Source organism: Tympanuchus pallidicinctus, unplaced genomic scaffold (genome assembly GCF_026119805.1).
Source record: "Tympanuchus pallidicinctus isolate F22 unplaced genomic scaffold, pur_lepc_1.0 scaffold14, whole genome shotgun sequence".
Classification (NCBI taxonomy): Eukaryota; Metazoa; Chordata; class Aves; order Galliformes; family Phasianidae; genus Tympanuchus; species Tympanuchus pallidicinctus.
Window position 1 is genome coordinate 14,165,540 of NW_026294659.1, and position 24,153 is coordinate 14,189,692.

The window sequence follows — 24,153 nt, forward strand, 5'->3', positions numbered from 1 at the left end:
TGGTATTCTATTATCAATGAGTTGTCCAGTTCAGAGAACAGTCACACTGAAGTCTACTATGAATCACAATCCTGAGCAACACTCATGTTGTATGTGGAAGTTACGGAAGGTAACTGTGAAGGTGCTATGGACTCTACAGAGTATTTATGCCAGATGTTTAAAAGTACTTCAGACATCTGAAAAAAACAGGCACTTCCAAAGAGCTATACAGAGAGCAGTGTGGTACTGTTATAATTAGAAATGATAAAGACAATGAAGTGTTTAACAAGGAGTATCCTTCCTATTTCCGTAATTTTTGCAATCCAGAGAGTTATCTAGAAATTTGCCCCTAATGGACAGATAACATTTTATGCCATATCTGCATGAAGAATGGTATTTTTCCTTTTCAGATTTACCTTATGAGCAAGCGAGGAGATCAGCATGGACGAGTCACACTCATCCCACTCAGTCAAAAGGTAAAAATAATTTTCATGTGTCCCACTTGTGGGCTCAATACACGTCTGCTGCAATCAGAGTAATCTCTAAAGTGAACTTCAGAGCTATCTCAGGATCTACTTCAGCTTTCAGCTCTGAGGGACTTTTACTTGTGCCTGGCAAACCTGTTGCCAGTAGTAGTTGCATATAGGCAATGCTGGTGAAGTTATTGGGGCAGCCGTAATTTCCTTGGTTGTAGGCTACATCAGGCCCGTGATCAGATAGTCTTAAAAAGCTAAATCCTACTCTCGTGAGCAGCAGGAGTCCCTGGCCTGGGGTCTATCACAGGTTTAGTGACTATCTTTCAAACTGGAAAAATAACTAAATGGATTTCTCCATTTTCAGCTACTCAGCCATCATCCTCAACAGTGCCCAAAACAGAAGACCAGCGTCCTCAGTTAGGTGGGTGTTATTTTATTTGAATTTTCTGGTGGGGTTTGTTGGACACATTCAGGTCGGCTTTCACCTACCAACCAGAAGCCATTTGCAAGAGCTGATTCAGAGCACTAATGAGATTTCCAGACAGTGACGAGTAAATCCCCAGACATGTGTGATCTGGCTGCATGGCTGTATCTTAAGTGGAGGCTCCCAGGCCTATTAAAATGTGCTTCTAGTAATGTTTAATGGTAATGACAACCTTTCAGAGTGAAAAAGCTGTTAAATTCCCTATATTCAGTTTAATTACAAAGGTAGAAGGTAAGAAAGCCAGAAGACTTATTCTCCATAGTAGTTCAAATAATGACAACTGAAAAGTATGCATAAACAAAGAGATGAAAATGGACTGCAACATACAGAAATCTATTTGTATTTTACATCCTGAAGTCCTGAAATTAAACAGGAAAAATAGAAGGATTATCAATCTATAGGAAAACTGAAGAGAAAGCTGAGGTTTGTAGGAATGTAGGCTAGTCATTTAGCAAGATAGGTTCACTTTGTCATTTCAAACCAGCTAATTCATGGGGTAGGACTCAATCCTATATTGTGAAACCAGAAAGTGTCTTGGACAGATAGTTAGAAAGCACTACACTCTGAGTCAATGATGTCTTTTGCTAACAGCAAAAATGTAGAAGTATGACAGAGAAGTTTTGGAGGATATTCTTAGCCTAGAATTCTCTGTGCCTGTTTTTATCACATGGATTTCAAATCATGATTCTGTTTTTTTGTTACAACTAAATAAAACTCTGAATGACTACAACTCCTTAACTTACATGCATGCTGCCTGGGAAGTACTGTACTGAGATCATTTAATGCAAATATGTGAGCCTCACAGATTATTTAAACGTGTAAGGAATGTAAGCTGATTATCTTCTTGACTGTAACTGGATGATTGAGAGCAATTGTCTGGAGACAAGACAGCCCACTGACATTATTGCTCTGCTTCAGGTTGTGCTTATCATCCATATCCATAGCTTAGGCTTTCCTACAGTCATTCCTATTTCAATTCAGGTTGAATTCAGATTGAATTTCCACAGGGAATCCCATGAGGAAAGCTCTGAGATGTTTTGGAATTTGGAAAACCCTAATCACAAGTTTAATATAGGAGATCCCTCACTGGACTGTGATGATGAAGAAGAGCCAACACGGCCACTTTGCATGGGTTCAGATATGCCCTCTCCACTTTCTTTTGGAGGCTGTTTTGGCAGAGAAAAACCTAGGAATGGTACGAAGAGAACAGATGTAACCCCACAAGATAAGAGGTCTCTAGTCTTTGAGGAGGAACACCTCTTCATCCATCTATGCCAAATTTAGCACTAGGTCTCTGGCCTATGGGCCCTAGCAGGTTACAAGGGTAGATAGTCCCAGAGGGTATCTTGTTTAAATAGGAATCCGAATACTTCTAGACCAACTTTACAGTGTGTCTGAACATGTACTTGTGCACAGTAATACAGAGAATGAAAAGGAAATATATATCCCTTGCAACTGTTTGCTTGCACACCCAATTTTGAGAGAAAACCTGCAAATATTGTGATGCAGAGATAGAAGCCACTTTACTCAGTGTTCGATCTGCTTTTCACGTGGCACTTTCTGACTCCTACAAGATTAAAAAATGACGCCTAAAATATATGATGTTGTTACATGGTTTTAAATCTTTCTTTACAATTTTGCAGATCCTTATCAGATTCTAGGACCAACCAGCAGCCGTCTTGCAAATCCAGGTGAGGCGAGGTTTTGTTGATTTATGAGAGTTTTTCTTCTCTAATAGCATCCCCACTCCTATTTTAAGTCTGGACTCTGAAGTTGATGTGACAAATTTTACTAATCTTTAGTACGATTCAGTGACAGCTTATGTTACGTAACACGTTGAAGGTTTCTAAATTACTTAAGGATGGGACTAAGCTCACACATTAAAGCACATAAATTCCAGTGCCATAGAGTAACTAGATAGGACTTAGGTGTCCTAGTTGCCATTGTATTCATTGGGATATAGTTATTGTAGCTCTCAATAGAGAGCTACTCATCTCATCCTAGAATATGTGGTTATATTCAGTCAGTTGGATATCTCATTACATTTTACCAAACATATCAATAGGAATTCACTTCAGTTGCTTGAACAGTGGGAGTTTTCTTAGGTGCTGTCCTTCAGGAACCCCTCCAGAATGGCATGAGTTTTTTACCAGGCTGTGTCATGCATGTCCTAGATTCTGTAATCCACAATCCAATGACATGCTGACCTTGACCTGTACAATATTTTGGCTGCATAACAGAAGTCAGCAAAAATATACAGGGAAAAATTGGAAAACAGAATTTATTTGCAAAGAATAATTGGGTTAGACACTTCAGAAATGGTCTCTCATGATAAGAAGGTGGTAACTATGTGCATTGTGAGCTGGTCCTTGTAGTCCTTGTATTTTAGCTGAAGATGGATAAACTTCCTGGCAAGTTAATAAAACTGATTATGAACTGGACAGATTTCACTGTTGTTTCTCTGAATCTGCAATCTGCAGGACGAACTCTGGTCATACATCAGTGTTATCTGCCACAATAAATTGACGTTAGTGCCACTTCCTTTTTCCCTTTCTTTAATACTCAAAGGGCACAGTGTTACTTGTTCCACATTATAGGTCTCTTCAACTCTGAGCAACAATGTTTGATCTCACAACAATTTTATTGCCTTTCCAAGCATGAATTTACTGAAATACTGCTACATTTCCTTTCATTTTGTCCCAAGTGACAGCAGCCATGGTTCTAGATTAGAGTACTTTCTAGACAGTTTAGCATTGCACAGGAAAGCAGCTAAAATATTAAATATTAAGAATGACTTTTTCCAAATGGCCTCAGGAGGTGGATTTCCAAGTGACACTGACCTTAAGTGGTTGTGAGGGCTTACCTCCCTTTAATTTGTATGTCTCAGGCTTTTATAGTTTTACCAAGTGTGCATTTGGTATCCTTCATTACTCTGGAAGACACTAAAGTGCTCTGGATTGGGATACATTTTTAGCATTTGGGTATGGCATTTCTACACACCATCATTCCTGTGTTTTAACATGTTTTAAGTGTTTATAAATTGGTGGAATTAATCTCTCATTAAAAGGAAATTGACAGCAACCATTTATTTTCATAGGACTATATATTACATTTGGAAGGCAAGTGTTTATGTTAGAACATATGTTGGATTGCTTATTCAAAAATTTGTGCGTTGTCCTGTGCTGAACTGTTTATTGATTTTCAAAGGCTAATCCCCTTGTTATGTTTCGTGTATTAAAACTTGCATGCCTTGCTCATACCACAGATTCTTTTGTTTGTTTGTTTATTTAATGCATGTTAATGGAACAGAAGAAATTCATTAAGGGCAGTTTGGATAAGTATAATTTAAATGAATATGGATTTTAGTTGCACTGAAGTATAAACTGCTAATGGATTTCAGATGCTAATCTATCTTGATATTATAATTTACCACTAAGCTTTGTAAAGAAAAGCTTGTTTATTATATCCACATTTCTGGTTTGGAAAAATGAAAAGAAAGAAAGAAAGAGAGAAAGAAAGAGAGAAAGAGAGAAAGAAAGAAAGAGAGAAAGAAAGAGAGAAAGAAAGAGAGAAAGAGGAAAAGAGAGAGAGAAAGAGAGAGAGAGAGAGAGAGAAAGAGAGAAAGAAAGAGAGAAAGAGAGAGAGAAAGAGAGAAAGAGAAAGAGAGAGAGAGAAAGAGAGAAAGAAAGAGAGAGAGAGAAAGAGAGAAAGAGAGAAAGAGAGAGAAAGAGAGAAAGAGAGAGAAAGAGAGAGAAAGAAAGAGAGAAAGAGAGAGAGAAGAAAGAGAGAAAGAGAGAAAGAGAGAAAGAGAGAAAGAGAGAAAGAGAGAAAGAGAGAAAGAGAGAAAGAGAGAAAGAGAGAAAGAGAGAAAGAGAGAAAGAGAGAAAGAAAGAAAGAAAGAAAGAAAGAAAGAAAGAAAGAAAGAAAGAAAGAAAGAAAGAAAGAAAGAAAGAAAGAAAGAAAAAGAAAGAAAGAAAGAAAGAAAGAAAGAAAGAAAGAAAGAAAGAAAGAAAGAAAGAAAGAAAGAAAGAAAGAAAGAAAGAAAGAAAGAAAGAAAGAAAGAAAGAAAGAAAGAAAGAAAGAAAGAAAGAAAGAAAATCCTTTTTAGAGATGTACTTAGAAGTTACGACTTGCAAGCTGGTTGGCAAATTCTGCTGACATTGTGCTTGTGAAACAGATTGCCTTGCAAGCTGCTTCAGCTGTGTTTTGCATCATTTCATTGCTGCTTTATTAAGAAATACTAAGCTTTTAGCATGAATATCAGTGGCAAGGCCCTTCATAATTGACTTTTGATGGCCTAAAATGGCTGAACTTTGTTCCTATAACCAGGCAACATTCTTCTGCAAAATTGCCAGCAGACTGATTATTTTCCTTCAGACACGAAATTGGCGGAGGAAGGAGAAAAACAAAAACAAAAACATTTAATGTATTAGGATCAGTAATCATTTAAATTCTTGTTTGACAAAGAATGAGTATGAGAATGTATTTTATGGACCTTTTCACTGTTCTTGCAAATGTCTTGCCCTATGATTGTATGTAGTGCAACAGCACGCTAATAAGTTTCCGTTCTGCATTTACCCAAATGCTGCAAATGGGTGATATGGTTTGGCATATGTCCAGCTTTCTCTAAACTTCTCCATTTTGTGTAGGCTTATTCCATAGCAGAGAACATTTAGTTACAACATAATGCTGTGAGAACAAGCAAAATATTACGCAAGTGAAAGCTGTTTGTCCTGAACTTTAGAGATTAGTTTCCTAAACAAGTGCTGTATGATTTCCCCATCAATTGTCTACAATGAATGACATTAAGTAACCATTAAATTTCCCTGTAATGGCATTCTGCCACCCAGATGAGGGAAAACATGACACATAACCATTATCTCTGCTCTTTAGGATTTCATGAGATAGGCTGGGAGAAGGGGGACTAGTTCAAGTAAGAAGCAGGAACTGACATTGCAATATTTCCTAATAGGGTTATGTGCGGGAGCCTGAAAGAATTGGTGTCTTAACTTATTAGTCATTATTCCTGACATTTTCACTTTGTTTCCTCCACAGGGAGTGGGCAGATACAGCTATGGCAGTTCCTACTGGAGCTTCTCTCGGACAGCTCCAACTCCAACTGCATCACCTGGGAGGGCACCAACGGAGAGTTCAAGATGACCGACCCTGACGAAGTGGCTCGGCGCTGGGGAGAGAGGAAAAGCAAACCTAACATGAACTATGACAAACTCAGCCGTGCACTTCGCTACTACTATGATAAAAATATTATGACTAAAGTTCATGGTAAACGCTATGCCTACAAATTCGATTTCCACGGAATCGCTCAGGCCCTCCAGCCTCACCCCCCGGAATCATCCATGTACAAATACCCATCAGACCTACCCTACATGAGTTCCTACCACGCACACCCTCAGAAGATGAACTTTGTAGCTCCCCACCCCCCTGCTTTGCCTGTAACCTCGTCCAGCTTTTTTGCTGCCCCTAATCCATACTGGAATTCACCAACCGGAGGTATCTACCCCAATACAAGGCTGCCAGCTGCTCATATGCCTTCTCATCTTGGCACCTACTACTAAGTGGGGAAAGAAAGAAACACCAGAAAAAGCAAAAACACTGCTCACTGGGATACAGTCCCTGATGAATTGCAATGAACTCTATCAGAGTACATGAATTAAAAGTGCCTAAAGAGACAGGTGAAGGTTTGCCTGGGAGAAAAACACATTAAAAGTAAATTTCAAAATGACTCTTTGCAGTAGGGATTTAAAGGAGATATTCAAGAAGTATTAAGATACTAAAACGTAATGTATATGGGCATCGACTCTGTGGACCAAACAACAATGGACTGTTGTAGGTAAAAGCATGAAATGATAAGGAAAACCTATGAAAGCTAGTGGTCTTAAAAAGTTGATAAGCTTATGGGTAAAGTTTGTTATCTTGCTAATGCAAAAACCTGGGACTATACTACAGCAATGTAACAATAACTCTATAGTGACCTAACATACAATATATGAATCATTACAAAAGAGGGAGAAAAGGATTAAAAAGGAAAGAAAAAAAAAACAACAACCACCTACCTTTATTTAAAAAATAGAAACATATCAACATAGACTCAGTGTGGAAGCTGATTTGGAATATGACAGCATTGTTTTGATTAAAATCAAATGCATTCCATTCATCAGAGCGTTATCTGCTACTCAAACTGTGAAGACAACCCAAACTTTAGGATTCCTTGACAGTATTACAAGAACCCTGAGCCAAACATTGGAAATGAGAATGTGCAGAAGGGAAAGTGTATGACTGTAGATCAGAGGCCTGCACCTGACAGAGGAAGCAGAAAGGAGACGGAGGAGGACAAAAGGTGGTGAGAATGGGAGGAAACAAACTTCTTTACCAGTAGAGACTGAAGAGACTGAAAAATTAGTAGTGTTGGGACTATGAAGAAATACTTGTTTGGACTTGTGAAACATTTTGCTCAGTATCATACCATTCCCAGTATTACAGGAGAAACAGACTTGTTTGTATAGTAATTAAAAAAAAATGGAAAAAGGGAAAAGCAGAAGAAGTCAGAAATCAGAATATGCATCTCTTTTTTTTTTAAAAAAAGTAAAACTGGAATTGTATTTGATATTTAAAAGTTAACCAGTTAGAACCTCATCATTATTAGGGGGGTTTCTTTTCCATTGGCTAAAGCAAGAGACAACCCCTGACTGCCAAAATCAGAAATCATCTAAGTATTTTTGTTAGGCGGGCGCCAGTTTTTCTTTATTGAGTCGCGAACGCTGTGCGTTTGTCAGAATGAAGTATACAAGTCAATGTTATTTTTTCCTTTTTATATAATTATTATATAACTTATGCATTTATACACTACGAGTTGATCTCGGCCAACCAAAGACACAAAAAGGGACAATCAAAAATATTGTGGCCTTGAATTTTAACTCTGTATGCTTAATGTTTACATTATGAATATATTAGTACTTAGAATGCAGAATGTATGTAATAAAATAAGCTTGGCCTAGCATGGCAATTCAGATTGACACTGTAGTTTGCATTCGCATTTGCATTTTTAGTACTTGACACACCTATCAGATCTTCTTCCCACTAAGTTAAAAGGCATTTTGTTTTAAATTTTTGTTTCATTAAATCTGTTAAATGTAGGACCAAATAACAATGCTTAGCATAAATTAAATGTGGACAGATGCTATGAATCTTCTTTTCCAGAAAATTCTGCAAAAATGTTTGCAGTCCTTTGTAATAGAGCCTTGCCGTTCCTGTTCCTAAGCTTCTTTCGCCCAGAGATTGCAACCATTCCCAATTCTTTGACATCTTCATGGCCAAGATTGTAAATGAATCTAAAGGAGGCCTCTAAGGAAGAATCCTGTCACCCAGAAATTATCTTATGTTGCCGCCAGATTATGCAGTATAATCTCAACCTGAGATGTATCTTCATACTGACACGTATGTTGAATTACTATGCCCCCTTCCTATTAATACGTACTGTATCACTATTAGTAAATAAAATGAATAATGAATAACTTCCATTATTCCTTACTTTAGACTGGAGTGTATAGTAGCTTGTTAATTTGTCATTGCAATCCATTTTGGCTGTTTACAAACGGCAGGATGTTTTCTTTCTGTTCTAAATTTAGAAGCTTCCCAGGTTGTATCCTGGGCCCCAAAACTACATCTGGTGCCTAATGGCATGGCTCCTGTTTTTTTGCAACACCTGCTGAAGGTGCAAAATTAGCACTAACATTTACAAGTAGCTTTCCACAGAAGGCTGTGCTTACTGCAGAGACCCACATCAGCTCATACCTTCCAGTATTTCCCTTTCTTTTGCTGTTCTTTTGTCTCTTTTTAAGACAAAATGGATGTGGTTTCAGGTTTAATAGCAAATGTTCTTCATATCCATTTTGGGGAGTAGTAATCAGTGCTGTGTGATGGGAGCCTGCTTCCAATACTCCCATCTTATGGCTGTTTTGGTGACAAGTTATAAACACAGGGTTATATTACTAATGTTTGAGACCAGGCAGTGTAAGCCTCGTGATCACTGGAGAAATAAGTACCGTAAGCCTGTATCTCTTAAAAAAATCAAAACCCATGGAAAGGTTAGAAAAACTGATTTATTGGAAAAGGTTAGTCATCACTATTTTAAAACGTTGTGGTAGGCACACCTACCTGCTGACTATAACAATAATAGTTTGTCTTACAGTAGAAACATATCTACAGATTCTTGCAATCTACTGTATGTGTACTTTTAATTCAAAAAATGGTAAGTGCATTGTTGAATTGTGTCTACATTAAACACTTAAAAATACAGATTAAAGAACCATTTTTGTTTAGATTGGCTAGAACTTGCCTGGAGGCCTCCAAGTCATCTCCAGCGCTTGCAGAGTTGTGCATGGGATTTCCAAGTAATGCTGCCCAGCTGCTGATATACGCAAGAACAACATCCTAACATGGAAAGACAGGGTCCAAGTCCTCACTGCAGCAGGAATGGAGTAACAGCAGATGTGTGTGATGAAGACCTCTCACAAGGAAGAGCAATATCCTACAACAGGCCATGACAAATCTGTCCTGGACAGCCATCTTAGTGCTACACCTCTCCCCAGGGATGGCTCACAGCATTCCATGAGCCTTGGAACACCTGGATTTTTCAACCCACAGGATGAAGAGGAGAGTGAAGAATAGAGAGCCCTTATTGCTGCTAGAGAATTAGGTTGAAGCAGGTGGTTATGTCTTGCTGGGTCTGTCTGCTGTGAGTCTTCCTGCTGTAGGGCAAGACAATGGGCTCATCGTTCAGAGGTATTAGCTGAAGCAAAACAGGCAGTGGACCCATGGCAGTATCTCTGCTGCTCACTACATGCTAGTTTGAGCCCAGCACAGCCAAAATCAGCCTCAGGAAAGCTGAACTCTGCCTCCATATCACAGGAAATATTCACATGAGTCACAGCCAGTCTCAGCTGGGCCCCAACACCTTGGCTGAAGGTTCTGTCTGCTAGCCTAAGCACCTGGATGTGTGGACAGCATGACTTTGATGGGTTCCTGTTTGTACAAGTTGGTCACGCTGATGTCTTTCTTTAAATTAGGACTCCTTTTCAAGCAGTACAGCACTATGTGGACTGTTCTGAAAGTAGCAGCTTTATTTTTCCCAAACTTAAGGTTAGTGTGTGTACTTATCTTTCTCTAAGAAATATGCTCCTGTCTGAGAAGCTGCACTGTAACACAGAACATGAAATTGAGATAAGAAGCACAAAAGAAGCTCAAATCTCACCTTCCTTTATCAAGACATTCCACAGTACTGAATCGGATTTAGTGAATATACTAAAAATGTCTTTAAAGATGTATTTTATAACACCTGTATTGGGACTTGTAAGACCAAAACAGATTTTCTCAGAGGTCAAGATGGAACAACACCAGTCACATTGAATGCCTTCATTCCTCTCACTTTCCATGTTTAGAAGAGTCCACCCTGGGTACTTCAAATAGCACCTGCTTTTTGAACTACCCACAGAAATACAGAGATCATCAGCAATGTAGACTTTCTTCTACAACTGCTCTTGCCCAGACTGTTTTTTAGACCAGTTAATAACTAATTAAAAAATATTGTTTTAAATGCAAATACATTGAAGAAAGGGGAAACAAACAAAAAAAAGCAATACAGTTTGTATTATATTTCTAATGATCCCATGATATTTTTCTATGGCATGTTCTCAAGTTTTGATTACAAAAGGGGAATGGCCTGGAGAGTAACCTGTATCACTGGTAAGTTGGAATAACTTCTCATCTGTCCAAAGGACATTGTTAACTCATGCTTGAATTTTAAGTGCCTCCTGAAGTAATCCTGATGCAATGCAAGTGCTTAGCTCCCTGTCTGGCCTTTGGAGGGATCCTTTGGGTGTTTTCACTGCAAATCCTACAAATCTTTGAGACTGGTTAAGAAGAAATACCATAGAACTACCATAGAGGCTCACAGTGCACTGAAGCCAGTCCTTGGTCTTGGCTGGGACTTTGGCCAGCAAAATGAGTCATTTAATGAGTAATAGATAACAACACATAATGGAAAACAAAACAAAACAAAAACAAAAGCAAAAGCAAAAACAAACAAACAACAACAACAACAACAAAACAGTTCCATTTTTCTTGATAAAGGATATTTCTTCTCTTTTATCCCTCACCGGAATTGTCACTTTCTTGCTGTGTTGGGTTGTTCAGAGAACTCTCAGCTGAGAATTGAACTCAGCTAAAATCTTGTAGTTTGTAGGGCTCAGAGGAAGCCATCCTTCAGAAGCTGAAGTTAGGGAGGCAAAGGCTAAGGAGGCCAAGAAGCATCCTCCTTTGTTAATCAATGCTGTGTCTATCCCTGATAATAAGCACTGCATATAAACACACCTTGTTAAGTTATGTAGCTCTCAGCTATGCATTTCCTCATACTTCTCACCTTCTGGTCATGTCTTGACTTCTGTGAAGACTGTATGAGTGGGGTCTCACCTTGATTTCAGCAAAAGGAAAAAAGAAAATGAGGTCTGAGGTCTGAGTAAGTCACACTTCTTCAGAAAGCATGTGAGGTTGCTCAAAAGGATGCACTGGCTCCCTGCAGTTTTCAAGGTTCCAGCTGCAGCCTCCAAAGAAGGCTCCACTTCTGACCATTCGGTATCATGGCCACTCCTTCAAGCACTAACCACAGAAGCTACATCAGATGCATGACTCAATAAGAGACTTGCTTGGAGAACTGATCATTTCACTAACAGGGTGCCTTTTCAGGTTGCTGGCCTCCAAGAACTATATGTCTTTTCTGCATTCTGCTGCCAGTGGCACACAGAGCCAAGTATTGGTTGAGCAAGGGGTAAACCGGTTACACTTTAGGCCATGTACAATGTGGAAAATTGTTTCAAAACTTAATGACCTCCATTGTTTAAAAAGACATACCTTTTCAGGAAAACAAAGCATTCAAGTTGGTTTTATGAGATGTACTTTTACATCACTGGATTGAGGATTTCTGAAAACCAGACAGAAAATGTCTTGGACTGTTCACTAGAATCTTTGGCTGTATGTGCTTTACAAAAGGATAAAGTGTGGAATAGTTTTCTATGAACATTCTTAGAATAAAATAGCGTGAATGTTTACTCAGGTAATCCTATATGTCTCCCTCACTATTACAGTTATTTTCTTTTGTACATTTATTAATGTTTCCTTTATGCTCTTCTCATTTGAAATTGTCTCAGCTACACGATATTATTTCTACCCATTTCTTTTAACACAAAGGGTAATACATTTTATTGTGAAAAAGTTTTGATATTTTCCTGCTATTTTTCCCTTTTACATTTTCTTGTGACTAAGCTCCCCATGCATCACACCCCAGAGTTCTTAGCCTGCCTCATTGTTTACAGCTTTGTATTATTTGTAGTTTGTTATCTCACTCACTCTGTTTGACTGGATACTATCCAAGCTTAGGCATATTTCACTTCACGAACCTATCCCTCTTCTTGTCTGATAATTGCTAATTCCTTTCTCTTTCTGACTCTGCTCATGAGCAGATCTTATATATCCTCCTGTCTAAGCAGTTTCCATCTGTGACTGACTGGCTGCCACGTCCATCCTGCCGGAGTCCCTGCCTCTTCTCCCAGCTAAGCAATTAATGTGTTGAAAGCTCTCTGAACAACTAAAGGATCTCTTCAGCTCTGAATAGACTTCCACTTTCCTCCCTACTTAGTTTCTTTCTCACAAACAAAAATTCTCTCTTCCTCAGATATGTCCATCAACACACCACTAGGAAGGTTTTTCCAAATAATTGTTGTGAACTAGCTCACCACCTCATTTTTGCCCATCTGTGTAGTGTTTATTTTGGCCTTGTTCTTTTTGTGTCCTGGTGTGGCTGGAAGCTGCTTCAGGCAGAAAACTCACACTTACTGATCACACAGCAGTGTGTTGCTGTTTAAGACTACATAATCATGTGTAAGGTTGCCAATGAAAGTTCCTATATGCTCCCAATTTTCCTCATGATGAAAGTGTCATTTGTCTCTGCTGGAAACTTCAAAGCTATTATGCAGACAATGAAGGTAGAATTCTTAAAGTTGGCACAGGCACTTAGGCTAAATGACTTTCAAGGTCCTTTTAGACTTCAAAGCAGTCTAAACGGGTTTAAACTTGTATATACGTCTTTCATTTAATTCTTCCACATATTTCTGCACAGTTAATTACCAGTTTGTACCAGAAAGAAGCCATGTAGACCTCTTGACCAACTGATATATCAGCACAGGACTGCCAGGACTGATGCAGCACTTCAGGGGTATCTGCACCTTCCTGGAAAGAAGTTGAAGATGTTGTGAAGTTTTCCAGTACATCTGCAACAACACTTATTAATTAAATTTTAAACTAATGTCCCATTTTTGGAGAGCAGGGAGGTATGTTCAACTGCATTACAGTAGCTGAAATACAAGGGGAAGTAAGAATAGGGGTAAGTAAAGCCAATCATTCATTTTATGGATGAATCTTCCACCTCATGCTGTGTAGTTCCCAGAAATACTAGTGTGATACATCAATATATTGTGGTTTCCTGAGGTGGGAATAGCATTCAGATGAGCCAGCCATGAGGCGAATGCTCTTGTGCTGAATATGATAAATATATATCATGACTAACAGATGCTGCTTTGAAGTGCTCTTTTCTTTAAATACACGAGAAAAATAGATGCTGGAAGGGGGGCTGTATTATATACCAAGACTAGCAGAACATTTTCCATTTCAGTGCTTTCTGGATGGAGAGAGGGATTGCTTTTCTCTGCTAATGTACTCTAAGAACAAACCTAGGAAATGTGTAGAAGGTGCTCAAACATTGTGATGGACTCATATCCTGACACAGATAGACAGCTCACAGCCAGGATCCCAAGGGGACTGATATATCTGCTGTTGTCCTGAATGACTGCTGGTTTTGACTTTGGACAACTTATGAGTAACTGTATAACAGCAGAACAGTGGCAAGTGAGTTTTAAACTTCCCACCATGAGTTTCCAAGAAAAAAGACAGAAAATCAAGGCTAAAGCAAGTAACGCACAGCTTTTGGAGCAGAGCAGCACCAGGGAAGTGCTTGAAGGTATGAAAATAAAGATCTTTCCCTCTGCTGTTTCTGGAAAATTAAAGAAGGCAGAAATGAGGGCTACAAGTAAGGATGCATGGGAATGATAGATGAAGCTATTGTCAGTGGCTTGGAAAGAGGAAGGAAAAACAGAAGTGGGAGGCAGAAATCAAGAGGGAAATAAGAAAGTGTTATGAAGTGCTGTCAAAGTGGGTAGAAAAGTGACATGGCACTATCCTCTTTATTAGCAGTTTATTGAGGAAGTATAAGTAAATGTTTAAGACATTCTTGAAAGAATTACTTAACTGAGTGTTGAACTTGATTTAGTGATGTCAACATCAGAGGCTCTGCCATGTACATACAGCCAAAGAGAAGAGGGAATTCCATATGGCCAGGGGATAGCAGAAAGGCTTCAATACCTAGGAAAGCCCAAGCAAGTTATTCTTCTGTATAGGAATAATGAGTGAGGAATAGATCTGAGGAATATGGGGGGAAAAAGGACAGCAACTGGATATATAAGGAAGCTAGCAGAAACAGAGATCAAAGTGAAAGCAAAGGAGACCATAGACTGTGGTGAATTCAGTAGTTCAGGAGAATAAAAATGTCTTAAAGGGAAGATCATGTCAGGCTTAATTCCAAATTCTGAATCCAAAGGGAATGCTGAAGGGGTACTGTGCTGTCTGATGCAGTAGAAGGAGGCAAGTTAATGCATTTGGGCCAAAATAACAACTGAAGCCAACTGAGCTGAAGAGTCAATTGAGTTTGTAAATGTTAATTTCTCTTTTTACACTTCCCACTTTAGTGTATTTTCAGCTAATGTTTCATTATAATTTCCACTAACATTTCATGTCACAAATTCATTACAATGTAGACTGCACACTGAACAGATGTAAAATAGCCTTGCCAATGCTGATAATTTGCACTGGGAATGTAATATCCAATTCCAATCACTGATGAGTGCTATGCAAAATGAACTAACCAGTATTTTTCATTTCTGTAACAACTTACCTCAACAATTAAATATTTTGCAATGCTAAACTTACAGTATATAATAAATCATTCCAGACTATATAAAAGCATCAGACAATACATCTCTGTTGTTCGTTTTTTGTGGTTTTTTTTTTGTCATAAGCTTTACAAAACGCTAGCTTAGCACTCCGTAAAAAAATGTTGTTCATCCTTGTTATTTTAGTTGCATAACAAAAAATAGCAGACATTCAGCACTGTCTCCCGCTGTGTGCCAGATCCAACATTCTCTCCTTTACTACTAGATGCAGATCACAGTGAAACTTTTAGCATAGTAGCCTGTGAGCTGTGTAACTAATCTGTGCTTTAACATTTTTTTGCTGTTCCACTGTGACTACTGAAATAGTTTGATACAGAGTTGAGATGTAGTTAACAGTCCTAGCTAGCACTGCGCTTCCATATCTACATGATTCCTTCTTCTACTTTGGTAAATGCTGAGATGTTTGCGGTTCAGCCATCTTCTTCTGGAAAATGTCTAGTAGTTGTAATTATGGTGTAGAGAATCATTGGGCTCTAACTCTCATTTTGTCTTCATTTTTGGCACTGTACAACACAAAAGTAGATAAATGGGAAGACACAGCACAGTTTTATTTAATCAGAATACCTGGCAAAAGTAGTTAATTAATTGTCAGATGATGAAGTTTCCAAAAGGTTTCCAAAGCAACTTATGGTCTCAATTCTGATAGACTTCCAATGTGATTTCTGTCTCTCAGTCTCTTATGTTGCAGAACACCTTCTCCAGTTCATTATTTAACAAAGCCATGTTCATCCTGGTGAATTTGGAACTGAATTTATAGCACTGAGAGCAACCTAGTTTCAGTTATAAGGCACCCTCCAGCAAAGGCAGCTGCCAGAAGGTAAAATGCCATCATACAAAATGATCCCTAATGAAGAGAAAATTGTTCACCAAAACATTTCTTAGAACTTTTTGTTCTCATGAGCATGTGGAAGAGAGGATCTTGGAAAAATGCTGAAAAAAAAAAAAAAGAGCTGGGCAGTGATGTGGATTTTGGATTGTGTTTGAATGCTTTTCATCGTTAAGTCTACAGTCTTGTTCTGACACCTGCTTGCTGTTGTGCAAATGTGAACTTTTCTTCCCAGTAACATCCTCCCACACAGGCAAAAATACAGGTCTTATGGCTCTCGGATGCCAGCTAAAAATGCTGTACATCTTCAAACCCATTATATGAGACTGCTGGTGCTTCCTATGACCTTCAAGGCAGTAGCAGCCAACAGGTACCTGGGCAGTCACCTACATCTGGTCAAAAACAGACAGACTGTGAAGCTGCTCATCAGTTTTCTGAACAATAACACAATATGAGATGCTAATGAAGGCCTGGATATTTGACTCTCAAGTGATCTGGGCAGGGATGTGATTCCTGGTTGTCCATACAGAGAACTGAAGCACCTAAATGGTCTTGCATGGTTTGTGCAATTAGCCTTATAATGCGGCACCTGGAGATTCCCAGGCTTTGTCCCCTGCACCTCCTAGAGAAAGAGGTGACCTAAACTTTTTCTAGGAGTGGTATGTTGTGTTTGACTGTTGAAAAACTTACAGGAGTGAGTGCATGCTGGGCTTAGCCTTTAACTACATGCCTCCACTTCAGCCCTCCCTTATGTTACATAGTGACTGAGTCCTTCAAATCCCCCTGTCCCTTAGCTCATGCTTTGAGATCCAGTAACCATGGCTGCAGCGGCAGCTGGGCAGTCCTGACTGAACCATCCCTACAGGTAAAGCTACTTACAGAGCTGTAAAGCACTGCAAAGCGTTGCACATTTTTTCTCTTCGTCAAAGACAAGTTTACAAGACATTACTGGTGTCACTTCTTGTATCCCAGCTCAGGCAGTGGTATTAAAGGTCTAGGAAATTTGCCAGTGGTCAACAGATCACAGCTACCTCAGCCTCCCACCCAAATCTATTGCTGCACCATCTCCTAAGCTGCTTGGCACACTGCTCCACTCTGTGTTTGCGTGGTTTGTCCTGTCTCTTCTGGCTGGAGATGACTGTGCTGTCCGTGGTTACCTTCAGCAGCTGCTCTTCCTTGTATTGACCACAGGCAAACTCCAGTGTCTGTGCAGGGAAAAGTAGCCCTCAACAGCTTGGCTCCCTGCACAGCACAGTAATCTGCACAGTACTTTTGCACACAGCAGCAGGCTTCAGCATCTTTTTGGTTTCTCTGACTGTAATGCCATTTAGAAATCATCCCTAGAAACAAAACAAAACAGAGAGAGGGAGAATGAGCAGCGTTTCACATCTCATTCTCTGGACCAACCGTGGTGCTCCCATAGAGGACAGAAGTGTTGGTGGGACTTGCCTGGCATCCTGTCATGGTCCACACTGCCTGCTGCCAACCAGCAGTCATTGTGTTCTTCCTGTGCTGGAGCTCTTCTCCTCTTCTTCATCAGAGGATCTTTCCACAGTAAGCTCTCTTTGTGCGTGAAGCCATACTTCCCCTGGTAAAGCTGCACAGAATCTCTCCCCACATCTTTGTCTTTCCCACAGCAGTGTTCTCCTGTACAGCGCTGCAGGACTGAAAGATGTGTTTTGCCAAGGCTGCAGTGCTGAGCCTGCTCCCTACAGGCAACTGAAGGCCAAACACAGCTGTATGAGAGAGGGGGTGAGGGCAGCATGGGCCGGCAAGCGTGCACTGTGCCTGCTCCATTGCTGTGACATGACTTCATGCTGCTCCTCCGTTACACCGCAGGTTCAATCCTGCTATTCTGTCTGGGAAGTGCTTGCAGCTTCCACATCCTCTGGGAGGGTCCCATCCTACTATGGACTGGTGGTCCTGGCCCAAACAGTCACCTCCTGTTGCTGCAGCATTTCACCCCTGGGGCACTGGGCAGTGAATGCCACACTGTTCCATGTATCACAGGGCATCATATTTGACATGAAAGCCAGCCCTGGTTTGTCTCCCCAGACTGCTGCAATAGCAAGGCACCCCAGAAACCATGCACCCCTGACTCTGCTTTACACACGCATCAGCCTGCTTCCCTGGGAACAAGATCCTGGCAGCAAAACAGTCACTCCGCTCAAATGCATCAAAGCATATTTGCCTGTCAAGACATATTCCTCTTTCCCCCAAAAGATGGCACTAGGATTCACCAAAAGCGAGCCACTCAGCACCCTAAACATTTTAATGTCTGTGGAAAATGCTACTGGGGCCCACCACTGTAGTGCTCATGTTTTTCCTTCTTAACCAAGAGACAATATCTCCAGAGTGTGCAACCACGTCCAGAGTGTAATCCTACATGGCCCTCATATTATGGGCTCAAATAACAGTGTGAGAAATGAATTTTCACCTGCTGAGAAGATCAAGGGGAGGGGGTATTCTGGTAGGAAGAAAACACTGCCACATACATACATCCTGGTTTTTTGGTTTTTTTGGGTTTTTTTTGTTTTTGTTTTTTTTTGTTTTTTTTTTCCTAAGACAATGAGAAAACAAATGTACAATATTGGAATTAATCTTCTTGTATACTGGCGCGGTCTGTTGTAGTAAAATTAACATCATTAGGATTTTTACTGAGAAGTTAATTATTTTTTCTTTCTGGCAGCACAGCCTATAAACGTATGAATAAGGAATTTGCCTGGTAATTCAGGCACAGCTTTAAGTTTTTTTGAATGCAAATGTTTCTACATAATGATCGTTATAGGAATATTTTCATGATTAAAAGAATAAAACTAATGGAGGGAGGTTATTTCCTCTAGCAATTATTATCACATACTGAAGACAGCTTTTTAACTGTCAGTGAAACAACAGATTTTTGCCTAAAAAAAAAAAATCCCCATTCCAAGATAATGGACTTCTTGTATTCATTAATGTCTCTAATAGAGCTACCACCTGAATAGTTGGGATTTTTATTTTCATTAAAGAAAATGGTAAGATCATAGCTCTATAAATGAAAACAAGTTAAAGTGTGCAGATGAAGGTTTTCTAAAGAAGGCAGAATTCCAAGGCTGAAAGTGCTGCCTCAATATGTTTCAAAACAAAGGGAATGCTTTTCAAAGAGGCTCAGCAATTTGGGTACCTCAGCAGCCACCAAGGAGTACCAGATCCCAGATGATTCATTAGAAGTAGCAATTTTAGCAGTGACAATTCCGGCAGGATTATCTTCTTTCCTGTTTGTTTGTTTTGAAAGTGTTTGTGTCTTATGAAAGATAGCCATGTGCTTCCAGGTTTTTGGTCCAGAATTACCATATAGTCATTTCTACTGTAAGCAGCCAGAAAGTTATCTCTGTTTCTTGCATGTTTCTCTCACCAAAACATGATTAAGAAGGCAAATGTGAAAGACCTCACCTGACCAACCAGGGAGAGGTGAGGTAATGCCGTAGAACCATAGAATGGCCTGGGTTGAAAAAGACAACAGTGGTCATCTAGATTCAACTCCCTTGCTGTGTGCAGGGTTGCCAACCAGCAGACCAGGCTGCCCAGAGCCACATCCAGCCTGGCCTTGAAAGCCTCCAGGGATGGGGCATCCACAGCCTCCTTGGGCAACCTGTTCCAGTGTATCAACACCCTCTGAGTGAAAAACTTCTTCCTAATATACAACCTAAACCTCCCCTGTTTCAGTTTAAAACCATTCCCCCTTGTCTTATCACTATCCATATTCACGAACAGCCATTCCCCCTCCTGTTTGCACATTCCCTTCAAGTACTGGAAGGATGAGCTTATTATTCTAAGAGCATAAACCTGGAGGTAACAGTTGAGTGTGTTGCCATCCCTGAGCATTAGTGTATGTTCTTACTGCACTGCTCTCTCCTTTTGCTGTACTTAGCAATATACTTTTTGCTACTCATGTATTTGGGTAGAAAGCTGGTCTCTACAGGGATCTACAGACTGTCATGCACCATTTTGGCATAGCTGGGAACACGGCATGAGAGAGGGCAGCTCTGGGCTGGATGACAGAATCACTTCCAAAGCCCTTTTGCAGGACAGCAGTTCACTGCCTTTGGGAGACCTCCAGAATAAAGCAAAACAAAACGGAACAAATGTTATAAGTAGAGCCTGAGTGTAGAAATGAGCTGTTTAAAGAGTAACTATTAGGAAGTTTTGGAATAAAAGGCGTAGGTGTGGGCAAATTGAGTGCTCTTAAATATGCTGTCACTAGATGGTGTGGTGGGTTAGAGCAATCCCCTCTTTGCCGGAGACCTTGTCTTGAGTGTGTTTCAGGCCTGGGGTTTGGCAGGACTAAGTGTGCTCAGAGCAGTGTAGTCTTTGGGTCGGGATGGAGGTACTCAGCTGTGTTCTCCACCTCCATTTCTCTCACTTTCATTAGCAGAAGCACTGTCCAGAAATCACAATAAGAGCAAAACCAATTATCAAAATAAATAATCCCTGAGAAGGCAGGAGCTAACTTCTAGTGCCAAAATAGTGGGCTGAGTCAAGCTCAGCTGCAGGGACTGTTTCCCTTGTATCCTATAGGCTTAAGTCCAGGTCACACTGACACAAATGGGGTGATGGATGCAGAGGTCAGCACACACACACGTGCATCGTCGCCATGCTGGGTCACTGATGCTTTGTCTGGCAAGGATTGAGCCATCATCGTAGGTGTCTGCTATGCTTGCTGATGTCAACGGCAGCAAATGGGATTCAGAGCTGGGCAGGATGGCTTGGCACCCTGCAGGCAAGAGGCTTTAATGTGGTTTCTTGGGTGTAACTGAAAGCAGCTTTTGGCCCAGGGGAACAAATATTTCTTGCCTTTGTGTATGCTCTGATTTTTGCAATCATGCAGTTAAAATATGTCTTCTGCAGAGCAGTAATTAACGGAGTATATGGTTTAGTTACTTCAGAAGTCATTAAGTACGGTTATTCAAGGCCTGATTGCTCCCTTTCTGAACAGTTTTTTTTTTTTTCATCAACATATGCTGGCGGCATGCTGGGGGGCAGAACAAAGTCTTCTGGGACTGTCCTCTTGGGCTGCTTCAGCAGTTTCCATTATCTTCCACTACTCCAAGAAATACTCTGAGTACAATTTAAATCTATTGGCAGCTGGCCTGTTCTCCCAAGTGACAGTGATATGGCAAGAGGGAATGGCCTCAAGTTGCACCATGGGAGGCTCAGGTTGGGTATCAGGAAGAATTTATTCTCAGAAAGAATGGTGACACATTGGAATAGTCACCATCTATGGAGGTGTTCAGGAAAAGGGTACTGAGGAACACAGTATGGAGTAGTCACAGGCATGGGTTAATGTTGGATTAGATGATCTGTTTAGTATTTCCAACTTTAATGATTCTTTGATTCCATGATTCTATCTAGATGTTCAATACTTATCTAATTTTTAGGCCATTGTTCAGTTATGTGCACTGATGGTCAAAACTGAGAGATCGTGAGAAAGCAGGGGTTCCAGCTGAAGCTGAGCTCATGAAGAAATTAAAAGAAAATAGGAAGCATTAAAATGAGTGAATAAGGCTTTCAGAACAATCACTTCATAACAGTTTTTACTAAATGTCTCTTTCCGTGGTTCTTACAAAATAAACTTTAGCTTCCCAGAAAAGTAAAAATTTCTTTTAGAACAAGAAAGAGGTTTTAAAAGCCTGTGGGGAAAAAAAAAAAAAAACAACAAAAAAAAAAGATGTTGAAATGATGGAGGGAAAAAAAAAAAAAGATCTGTGAGGGAAAGATCTGTAAGATAATGATCATAGTAAAATAGTTATGAGCGTGATTTCACTTTCAGGAATGCTGCAGCAGGAATTTGAGATTTTTTTTTATCATTCAAGAAGAGGAACAAAACCTAAACAATTGTCTCAGGAATATTTTTATAAACAAACAAAACAAGTCTGGTTTGCTGTGACTCCTGGATTCACAGTTCTGAAAAAGGTAGGGACCAGTTAATTTTTTGTTTGAACTCCTGCATCAGCAGAAGCCTCATCCATCTACTCCTGTAATGATCTTGACATCAAGGAGATTCTTCTTATTTGCATGAATATGCGGACCAAAGTAGAAGAATTTTCTCACTTTTCAATAGTTTTAGCATAAATGTGTAGTTCTGAGCTTTCAGACACTATTGTTTTTGTTCTTCTTCAGTGACTTTGTTTCCTGCTTGTAGCAAATATTATGCACCCCTATGTAAGTGCCAGTCAGAGAATAAGAAATGATCCCATCGCTGAGGTGACTCATGAACCTCGTGGATACTGAATCACCATTGTGATGAAGGGAACATGTGGTGTGTAAAGTGAAGACTGGAACATTTTCAGCCAAAACATTCAGAAAACACTGGTATCTATTAAGGAAATCACGGGAAGGGAAGAGGAGCAGCTTGTGAATGGTCATTTACAAGTAAAAGGACTAAGCTAACAATTCTCAAATGCTCTTGGCTAACACCCTTGCTGTAGACCATACATTTTTTGCAACCTCAAAGCCAGTGAGTACACAGAAAACACAGTTGAATGTTGTCTGACTTTAGTTCAAAATCACACCTCAGCAGTTCTCACTCAGTTGGCTAAACTAATTATTTGCTGGAGTACTATGATTGCCAAAAAAAGTGGTACACTACCACTTTTTTTTTTTTTACTACATACGCCACATACATCCCTACAATCCATTTGTGCCCTGATGATGAGACTCTGTTGTCCTTGCTGTTCCCAGGAGCAGGCTAGTGTCAGCAGCACTGGCTCCCGGGGCAGAGATGGTGTCAAGCTGTAATGGGTTCTCCCTCTTCAGAGTGTCTGCACTTGTCCAGGCTGAGGAGGAGCAAGAGTGATCCTCAGTAGCTCTCAGGCAGACTCATCCCCTGGTTGGGCAAAGGTCAGTGGGATGCCTGTTGTACATGATTAGAATAGTGGTTGAGCTTGGAGGCAGCATTGTCTTGTGGCCAACACTGAACACCCAGCAGCACTGAGCCTGCTTTTGGGGCAGGGTAAAATGCAGATACCCTGCAGGGGCTTTGGAAACCCCACTCTTGAGCAATCTGGCCAAGGCCAAATGGGAAGCAGTCTGAAATTGTAGGAGATGTATCAAGATCCCAGAACAGGCACTCATGTCAGATTTTTTATGGGTTAAAGGTAAATCCTATTCAAGAGGCATTTATTTTTTCCCATGTAAAGGTACGTCAGGATGGTTGTTTTGTTCAGAGCTGGATGCATGATATTATTTTGTTGTTGCTTGAACTGTCTTAAACACTGTTCCAGATCTGTACTCGATTGTGTACATGTTAATAGAGAAGCCTTTGTCAAGGACATTGTGCAAACACATTTCCACAAGATATTATTGTCTGGACACATGAGCAAATATTTGCCTAAAAAATGTAATTGACTATTGTTCAATAACTGCCACCTGCCCCCTGGTTTTCTGGCACTCTTGTAGAAGGGACTATGCTTACAGCATTGCCTTCAGCCAACATTTTAACGGGAGCCAACTCTCAACCAACAGTTAAGTAAACATCCAGCTTGCTGCTTTTTTTTTTTTTTTTATCTTTTCCCCAAGTCTGCATAGCCTTTTTATAATAAAGGAAGTGTTAGGAAGAAAAGGAGAAAAGGCAACTAGTTTTGCCTCAGCAACAGCACTTCAGAAAGTTATATATGTAGGGAGTTGTAGTCTAATATGATGGGCATGCTGGCGTAGTCATGGACAAGACCAAGCAGCAACACAAAGGATAAGTTCATCTGTGTTGTAAAATTCATTGTGTCAGCTGAAGCTATGAGAAGTGATGACAGTCACGATGCCAGGGGATGGATGGACAAAAGAAGACTGTGCAGCTGTCCTGTTATATGTGGTGCATGACATGCCAGGTGGCTTGAGAAGGAGTCTGCAACCTCCTTTTGTATCTCCAGCAAACCTAACCCAAAATAAATTACTTCAAAGACAAATACTTGTCCACTCATCCTAATCTTAGAAATAATATTAAAAGTCTATCCAGAGATGGTTTTTTGGAGAGCAACACTCTGTTTTAAAGTAGAATTCTGAATATTTCTGCCTGAAAATCATGAAGATGAATATTTTGATAGTTGTCATTGCCATCTCATCTTGTTTGAAGTTCAACTAATTTGACAGGAATTCACCAAAATATTTGATCAACTAAAAGGAAAATTCTTCTCACTTAAAAACATTTGTCAAAAATGGTTTCATCCAGTTATACTCATGGTAACTGTATGATGGTCCCAACTGTTTGTTTTAGTTGTT

General features: G+C 40.0%; 1 protein-coding gene across 5 annotated transcripts in view; it reads left to right on the plus strand.

Moving 5' to 3' along the window:
• ERG (ETS transcription factor ERG) overlaps positions 1-8,487 on the plus strand; it is a 129,554-nt gene extending 121,067 nt beyond the window's left edge. For all 5 annotated transcript variants that reach the window (XM_052673818.1, XM_052673819.1, XM_052673821.1 and 2 more), the window contains 4 exons: positions 390-455; positions 820-876; positions 2,583-2,630; positions 5,995-8,487. In XM_052673818.1, the coding sequence (XP_052529778.1) occupies positions 390-455; positions 820-876; positions 2,583-2,630; positions 5,995-6,515 (692 nt within the window). In that variant the 3' untranslated portion in view covers positions 6,516-8,487. The remainder of the gene's footprint in view (positions 1-389; positions 456-819; positions 877-2,582; positions 2,631-5,994) is intronic.
• Positions 8,488-24,153: the final 15,666 nt, after the last annotated feature.